Source organism: Phycodurus eques, chromosome 3 (genome assembly GCF_024500275.1).
Source record: "Phycodurus eques isolate BA_2022a chromosome 3, UOR_Pequ_1.1, whole genome shotgun sequence".
NCBI classification, from domain to species: Eukaryota; Metazoa; Chordata; class Actinopteri; order Syngnathiformes; family Syngnathidae; genus Phycodurus; species Phycodurus eques.
Window position 1 is genome coordinate 33,533,783 of NC_084527.1, and position 8,636 is coordinate 33,542,418.

General features: G+C 48.7%; 1 protein-coding gene across 1 annotated transcript; it reads left to right on the plus strand.

The window, feature by feature from the left end:
- Positions 1-1,471: 1,471 nt before the first annotated feature.
- On the plus strand, positions 1,472-7,673 carry LOC133400463 (ubiquinol-cytochrome-c reductase complex assembly factor 3). Its single transcript, XM_061673174.1, has 3 exons — positions 1,472-1,572; positions 1,690-1,816; positions 7,421-7,673. The coding sequence occupies exons 2-3, from the start codon at positions 1,700-1,702 to the stop codon at positions 7,550-7,552; spliced, it is 249 nt and encodes an 82-aa protein (XP_061529158.1). The 5' UTR covers positions 1,472-1,572; positions 1,690-1,699; the 3' UTR covers positions 7,553-7,673.
- Positions 7,674-8,636: the final 963 nt, after the last annotated feature.

Sequence of the window (8,636 nt, forward strand, 5' to 3'; positions counted from 1 at the left end):
CTTGGACTGAGGAGAGGCTTCCGTCGGGCCACTCTGCCATAAAGCCCCGACTGGTGGAGGGCTGCAGTGACGGTTGACTTTCTAGAACTTTCTCCCATCGCCCGACTGCATCTCTGGAGCTCAGCCAGAGTGATCTTTGGGTTCTTCTTTACCTCTCTCACCAAGGCTCTTCACCTCCAATTGCTCAGTTTGGCCGGACGGCCAGCTCCAGGAAGGGTTCTGGTCGTCCCAAGTGTCTTCCATTTAAGGATTATGGAGGCCACTGTGCTCTTAGGAACCTTAAGTGCAGCAGAATTTTTCTTGTAACCTTGGCCAGATCTGCGCCTTGCCACAATTCTGTCTCTGAGCTCTTCAGGCAGTTCCTTTGACCTCATGATTCTCATTGGCTCTGACATGCACTGTGAGCTGTAACGTCTTATGTAGACGGGGGTGTGGCTTTCCTAATCAGGTCCAATCAGTCTAATCAAACACAGCTGGACTCCAATGAAGGTGTAGAACCAGCTCAAGGATGATCAGCAGAAATGGACAGCACCAGAGTTAAATATGAGTGTCACAGAAAAGGGTTTGAATACTTATATACTTATTTCAAAATCTCAGACAAACTAATAGATATAACATCACAAGGTTGTGCTATGAGGTTATATTTTGAAAAAAAAAAAAAAGTAATGTTAGAGAATACAGCAGAATGGCACATGACCATAGAGCTGGAGTTTGCATGTTCTCCCCGCGCCCGCGTGGGTTTTCTCCAGGGACTCCAGTTTCCTCCCACATCCCAAAAACATGCATGGCAGTTTGTGATGGAAGACTCCAAATTGCCCGTAGGTGTGAATGTGTGCGCGAATGGTTGTTTATACTGTACGTGCCCTGCGATTGGCTGGCGACCAGTTCAGCGTGTACCCCGCCGCTCGCCCGCATGCGGCTGGGTTGGGCTCCAAGCACGCCCGCGACCCGAGCGAGGAGAAGCGGTACAGAAAATGGATGAATGGAGTTTTTGTGGTTGGGGGGGGGTAGAAAATCTGTAAGATGTGTACAATTCGGGAAAGAAAACAAGGACCCGGCGAAACTGATTTGTTTATTTTTGAATGGAATTCAAATGAAACTGTGAGGCGTTTAAGATAGGCACGATCATCAAGCAAAACATCACCATAAAGGATGACCTTTCCTGTTCAGTCCTATTTTAAGAAGCAATATTTTGCCAAGGTACGTTCACTTATGAGCAGTCATACGTATTTGTTTAGTTCTGTTACTTGACAATAATAATTGCCAAAAGGTTCTTGGATTTGACTGAGGTATTGATTAGCAGCAAATGTAAATACGACTAGGTAGGCTGCTTAAGTATATATAACAATAAAGAGACACTAGACGATGATGAAATTTCTCCTTGAATACCCTTGGATTCAGGCCGTCGTCGCCACATCCAATATGGCGAACGCGCTGACGTTTTCCAACAACGGGCTAAACTATCAAGATATACGTCATCTGTGTGCACCGCGCAAATCGAGTCGCGACTGAGTTGACGACAGCGTCGGTTTGAACAAATGGAGTTGCCGTACCACATCTGCCGCAAATCGGGTAAGAAGGGAGATCACGGAACCACTTGCTTGTTTCCAATCGGCGTTCGGCGGCCATTCGGAAGCAACGATTCCGCCATTAAATAAATGACGCGCTCGATCTCTCTGGACTCCTCAGCGTGTCTACAATGAGCGGCATGCGAACCGCGGTGAGCGCGACTGCTGTGCTCGCAGTGTTGGGGGTCGGCTACGGGATGTGGTCGCTCGTTGCTCCGGGAGAACAGAGGCAAAGAGAAATCGTCAAGGTGACCCCGCAACGCCACGTCGTTTGCCATGACGTCACTCGATCCGTCTCTCTCTTCAGCGTCAAGAACAGTCCTCATGCCAGCCAGTAGAGGGCGACAGCGTGGTGCCTCCACGTGCCAATCGTTGGAAACCAACCGAAGAACGAGGGGGCCTACAGTTGTGAGAGAAATGAAATTAGTGTTAAAGTAATGTCCATGGAACATGATATCGTCTTCGTTTGACTTCTCCTCCCACGCCTCCAGCCTACGAATCTCAATTGCGCACCCTTCTCCTTCCGTGTTTTCCGACGGTACCGCGCTGTCTCCATCTACTGGCCAGTATGAGCACTTGTCGGTGAAAGCTTCCTCCAATCCAAAACAAACATACAGGCCATTTTTCGATTTGTCCCGTGCTGTATTCGATTTTCGTTTGAGAAAGGAAAATCCGGGTATAATCTTCCTCACATTCCTATTAACCTCTATCATACTCATAAACACTTTCTATACTATTAAATTCTTTTCAAACTCTTAAACATGCAGTAACGAACAGTAGGACTATATGGTATGTACAACCCCAATTCCAATGAAGTTGGGACGTTGTGTTAAACACATAAAATATATATACATACATATTTAATTGAATACACTACAAAGACAAGATATTTATTGTTCAAACTGATCAGCTTTATTGTTTTTAGCAAATAATCATTAACTTAGAATTTTATGGCTGCAACACGTTCCAAAAAAAGCTGGGACAGGGTCACGTTTACCACTGGGTTACATCACCTTTTCTTTTAACAACATTCAATAAATGTTTGGGAACTGAGGACACTTAATTGTTTAAGCTTTTTATGTGGAATTCTTTCCCATTCTTGCTTGATGTACAGCTTCACCTGTTCAACAGTCCGGGGTCTGCGTTGTCGCATTTTACGCTTCATAATTTTCAATGGGAGACAGGTCTGGACTGAAGTTCAGGCCGGTCTAGTACCTGCACTCTTTTACTATGAAGCCACACTGTTGTAACACGTGCAGAATGTGGTTTGGCATTGGTGGTCTTGCTGAAATTAGCAGGGGTGTCCATGAAAAAGACGTTGCTTGGATGGCAGCATATGTTTCTCCAAAACCTGTATGTACCTTTCAGCATTAATGGTGCCTTCACAGGTGTTTAAGTTACCCATGCCATTGGCACTCACGCAGCCCCATACCATCACAGATGCTGGCTTTTGAACTTTGCGTCCATAACAGTCCGGATGGTTCTTTTCCTCTTTGGCCCGGAGGACACGACGTCCACCATTTAGAGTAGAGTTTCAAGTTGCACTTACGGATGTTGCGCCAAACTGTATTTACTGACATTGGTTTTCTGAAGTGTTCCTGAGCCCGTGTGGTGATATCCATTACACATTGATGTCGGTGTTTGATGCAGTACCGCCTGAGGGATCGAAGGTCACGGGCATTCAATGTGGGTTTTCGGCCTTGCCGCTTCCATGCAGTGACTTCTCCAGATTCTCAGAACCTTTTGATGATATTATGGACCGGAGATGATGAAATCCCTAAATTCCTTGCAATGGAACGTTGAGGAGCGTTGGACTATTTTCTCACGCACTTGTTGACAAAGAGGTGAACCTCGCCCCATCTTTGCTTGTGAATGACTGAGCAATTCAGGGAAGCTCTTTTTCTACCCAATCATGGCACCCACCTGTTCCCAATGAGCCCGTTCACCTGTGGGATGTTCCAAACAGGTGTTGGATGAGCATTCCTCAACTTTCTCAGTCTTTTTTGCCACCTGTCCCAGCTCTTTTGGAACACGTTGCAGCCATAAAATTCTAAGTTAAAGATTATTTGCTAAAAACAATAAGGTTTATCAGATTGAACATTAAATATCTTGTCTTTGTAGTGTGTTCAATTCAATATAGGTTGAATGTGATTTGCAAATCATTGTATTCTGTTTTTATTTGTTTAACACAACGTCCCAACTTCATTGGGGTTGTGCATCTAATTCCTTGTAATATGTTTTCATTATTTGTTGTTGTTGTTGTTCTAGGCTAGGAAGCATTTATATAATCAGCAAATAATTACAGCATACACTCAAACTCCTGTGATATGGCAAATTATGCACAAAATGAAACAAAAATCCTCCATGCACTGTATCCGCAATAGGTAAAATGCAATATAGCGAGGGAACACTGTACATAGAGTCCGCCTTGAGCTGAATCGTACACCAACATCACCGCCAACAGTGGAGCCACTGGTGACAATGCCTCATTGGCTGACCTCCAATCAGCCAACCATTTTATACTCAAAGCCAGATCTCATGGGAGTAAAGACTAAACCAGTGGTTCTCAAACTTTTTAGACCAAGTCCCACCTCAAAGAATATTTATCTCTATCTCTAAGTACTAACATAAAGGCCATTGTTAAAATAGTTCATCCATTTGTCACAATGGATGGATAAGAGCAGAGAGTTGTCTGAAGACCATCGCTTCTTGGACCTTGTACATCTTTTGAACACTTATCCCCACAAGGGCTGCGAGTGCGCTGGCGCCTATCTCAGCTGACACAATAACACAGAGGCTGAGATTTTAGTCCTAAAAAGCACATTTACTGTCCTTAAGTTGAATACAACTGAACCGTACTTCAAAGATAAGTACTGTACTTGAGAAATACAAGTATACTGTGCAGGAAAAGTAAAAAAAATAAAAGAATTAAAAACATTTTTTTTTACGAGATTAAATAAAATGTTGCAAAGCTACAAGCTTCGTTGTGATATGTTTGATTGTATTTCATCTTTAAAATATCCATCCATCCATTTTCTTCTGCTTAGCCGAGGTCGGGTCGCGGGGGCAGTAGCTTTAGCAGGGATGCCCAGACTTCCCTCTCCCCAGCCACTCCACCCAGATCTTCCGGAGGGATCCTGAGGCAAGTCGAGAGACGTAGTCTCTCCAGCGTGTCCTGGGTCGTCCCCGGGGTCTACAGACACTGAACAGCCTGTATCAGGGAGTTTGGTATCCCATACTCCCGGAGGACCCCCCAAGGGACACAGTCGAACGCATTCTCCAAGTCCACAAAACACACGGAGACTGGTTAGGCGAACTCCCATGCACCCTTGAGGACCCTGCCGAGGGTGTAGCGCTGGTCCACTGTTCCGCGGCCAGGACAAAAAGCACACCGCTCCTCCTGAATCTGAGATTCAACTTCCCGACGGACCCGCCTCTCCAGGACCCCTGAATAGGCCTTACCAGGGAGGCTGAGGAGTGTGATCCTCCTTTTTAAAAAGGGGGACCACCACCCCAGTTTGCCAATCCAGAGGCACTGTCCCCGATGTCCACACGATGTTGTATCGACGTGTCAACCAGGACAGCCCTACAACATGCAGAGCCTTTAGGAACTCCGGGTGACTCTCATCCACCCCAGGGGCCTTGCCACCGAGGAGCTTTTTAATCACCTCGGTGACCTCAACCCCAGAGAAAGGAGAGCCCGCCTCTGTTAACCCACACTCTGCTTCCTCAAGGGAAGGCGAGGCGGTGCAAGTGAGGAGGTCTTCGAAGTATTCTCCCCACCGACTCACAACGTCCCGAGTTGAGGTCGGCAGCGCCCCATCCCCACTATACGCAGTGTTGATGGTGATGATACACTGCTTCCCCCTCCTGAGACGCCGGATGGTGGACCAGAATTTCCCAAAGCCATCCGGAAGTCTTTCTCCATGGCCTCACAGAACTTCTCCCATGCCGAATTTTTGCCTCAGCGACCACCAAAGCTGCATTTCGCTTGGCCAGCCGGTACCTATCAGCTGCCTCGGGAGTCCCACAGGCCAAAAAGGCCCGATAGGACTCCTTCTTCAGCTTGATGGTAACCCTCACCGTTGGTGTCCACCAACGGGTTCGGGGATTGCAGCCACGACAGGCACCGACCCCATTACGGCTGTAACTCCGGTCGACCGCCTCAGCAATGGAGGCGCGGAACATGGTCCACTCGGACTCAATGTTCCCCCCCCCCCCCCAAACTCCTTCTGACAGGGGATTCTGCCAGATGTTCCCAGCAGACCCTCACAATATGTTTGGGCCTGCCAGGTAGGACCGGCATCTTCCCCCACCATCCGAGCCAACTCATCACCAGGTGGTGATCAGTTGACAGCTCCGCCCCTCTCTTTACCCGAGTGTCCAAGACATGCGGCCGCAAGTCCGATGACACGACCACAAAGTCGATCATTGAACTGCGACCTAGGGTGTCCCGGTGCCAAGTGCACGTGTGGACACCCTTATGCTTGAACATGGTGCTCGTTATGGACAATCCGTGACGAGCACAGAAGTCCAATAACAGAACACCGCTTGGGTTCTGATCGGGGGGGGGCCGTTCCTCCCAATCACGCCCTTGCAGGTCTCACTCTCATTGCCCACGTGAGCATTGAAGTCCCCGAGCAGAACGATGGAGTCTCCAGCGGGAGTGCCCCCTACTAGGACTCCAAAAAGGGTGGGTACTCTGAAATGCTGTTTGGTGCATAGGCACAAACAAGTCAGGACCCGTCCCCCCCACCCGAAGGTGGAAGGAGGCTACCCTCTCGTCCACTGGGGGGAACCCCAACGTACAGGAGCGGAGCCGGGTGGCAATAAGTATACCCGCACCTGCTCGGCGCCTCTCACCGTGGGCAACTTCCAGAGTGGAAGAGACGCCAACCCCTCTCAAGAGCATACGTGCAAATCAGTAGCCTTTCAGCGAAATTCGCCCGTTTACGTAAATCGTATGGATCCAATGAGTTTTTCCTGGGGGGGGGGTCGCCGTCGCCATCGCCATCAGATAAGCCTGACCCCTCATCGTCGTGCGTACGTGGCGGCCATGTTGGGAAGGTCGTCGTTACCATGAATGCAACGGCACGCTCCTCTTGTTTACATTTAGACCAACAAAAACAACACCTTGCATGTATTGTATTATTTGTCTGGCACTGTCTGCCCAAACGTGGATGTTTCAGCTCACTTATAACTTTAGAAAACACCGTGCAGTAAATTGCAGATGTTTTTTGTTGTTGTTGTTTGGAGCAACATCAAAATTTGTAAATTCACATTTAATTTTTTCATGCTGTGGTTAAAAAAAAAAAATTCAAGTATTTATTTGGAGGACTACAAGAGTTGATGCTGTCGTACATTTTTGTATTAATGAGGAAACGCGGCTACAATTAGTTTGCATGTTCTCCCCGTGCCTGGCCGGGTTCTCTCGGGGCACTCCGGTTTCCTCGGTCCCGCCACGGTCCCTGACTTCGACCCCCGCCCAGCTCACACTTGCACCCGACCCGTATGGCCCCGGCCGGGACCCACGGGTGCAGGCCCGGCCACCGGGCGCTCGCCTTCGAGCCCCACCTCCCGGCCCGGCTCCAGAGGGGGGCCCCGGTGACCCGCGTCCGGGCAGGGGAAACCTTCCTCGATGTGCCGGCTCGGCAACTCTGTACACCAGTTGCGTAACGTGCATGTGATGTGGTGTTCATTCCCTTAAGTTCGATAATAGTAGTATAGTATATAATAGTATACAGTGCACCGACATTTTTGAATATCTGGGGGGAGAAAAAGTGGTCAGTGCTGTTACAACTTTATCCACCCCCACCCCCTTTAATCACCTTTCTGTGCCTATTGACCCCCAGAATCTGCCCGAGTCCAACCCACTGAGAATGGAAGAGACGAGGAAGCGAAATGCTCTCGTGATGCAGACGCTCAAGGAGGCGGCGGAAACGAATGACAATATTGCAAGAGGATTTGGAAGATCTGCAAAATAGACTTGGGTCGTGATGTTGCAGAGACCCTGAGGCAAAAAAAGGAAAAATAGAATTGACATTGTTCTACCGCTGTTAAATATGGAGTATTTGACCATGACATTAAAAATTCTTGACAAAAGTTTGACATTGTCTTCCAAATTTATTATTATTCAGAGCTCAGGCGTATGCCAATGTTTACGAGTATTAATGTTCCTGAAAAACATAAATGACTTGAAGCTAACTGTCGGCTCTGACGGTGGGGGAAGATGCCGCGTGTTTTGTGGACTTGGAGAAGGAAGGCGTTCGACCGTGTCCCTCGGGGGCTCCTGTCGGGGGGTGCTTCAGGAGTACGGGGTACCGAACCCCCGATACGGGCTGTTCGGTCCCTGTACGACCCGTGTCAGAGTCTGGTCCGCATTGCTGGCAGTAAGTCGCATTCATTTCTGGTGAGGGTTGGACTCTGCCAAGGCTGTCCTTTTTTACACCGATTCTGTTCAGAACTTTAATGGACAGACATTCGAGGCGCAGGGAGTCCGGTCTGTAGTATTGCAGCTCTGCTTTTTCCAGATCAGGTGCTTCTGTTGGCTTCATCAAGTTGTGATCTCCAACTCTCACTGGAGCAGTTCGCAGCCGACTGTGAAGCAGTTGAAATGAGCACCTCAAATCTGAGACCGTGGTCCTCAGTCGGAAAAGGGTGGCGTGCCCTCGTCGGGGATCTCCACTTGGGGCAGGATGAGATCCTGCCCCAAGTGGAGGTGTTCAAGTATCTTGGGGTCTTGTTCACGAGTGAGGGAAGAACGGAACGGGAGATCGACAGGCGGATCGGTGCGGCGTCCGCAGTGATGCGGACTTTGTATCGATTCCGTTGTGGTGAAGAAGGAGCTAGGGTGTCCGGGCTCTCCCTTCGAGATAGGGTGAGAAGCTCGGTCATCCGGGAGGATCTCAGAGTAGAGCCGCTGCTCCGCCGCAATGAGAGGAAGAAAATGGAAGGATGGATATTCATAATTGCTCTTTAACCAAGCAAAAATATATTTGATCCCTCTACTTGATTATTCGGCGGCGCGGTGGCCGACTGCCACGCAGGTCTGAAGAGGCAGGTTCAAAT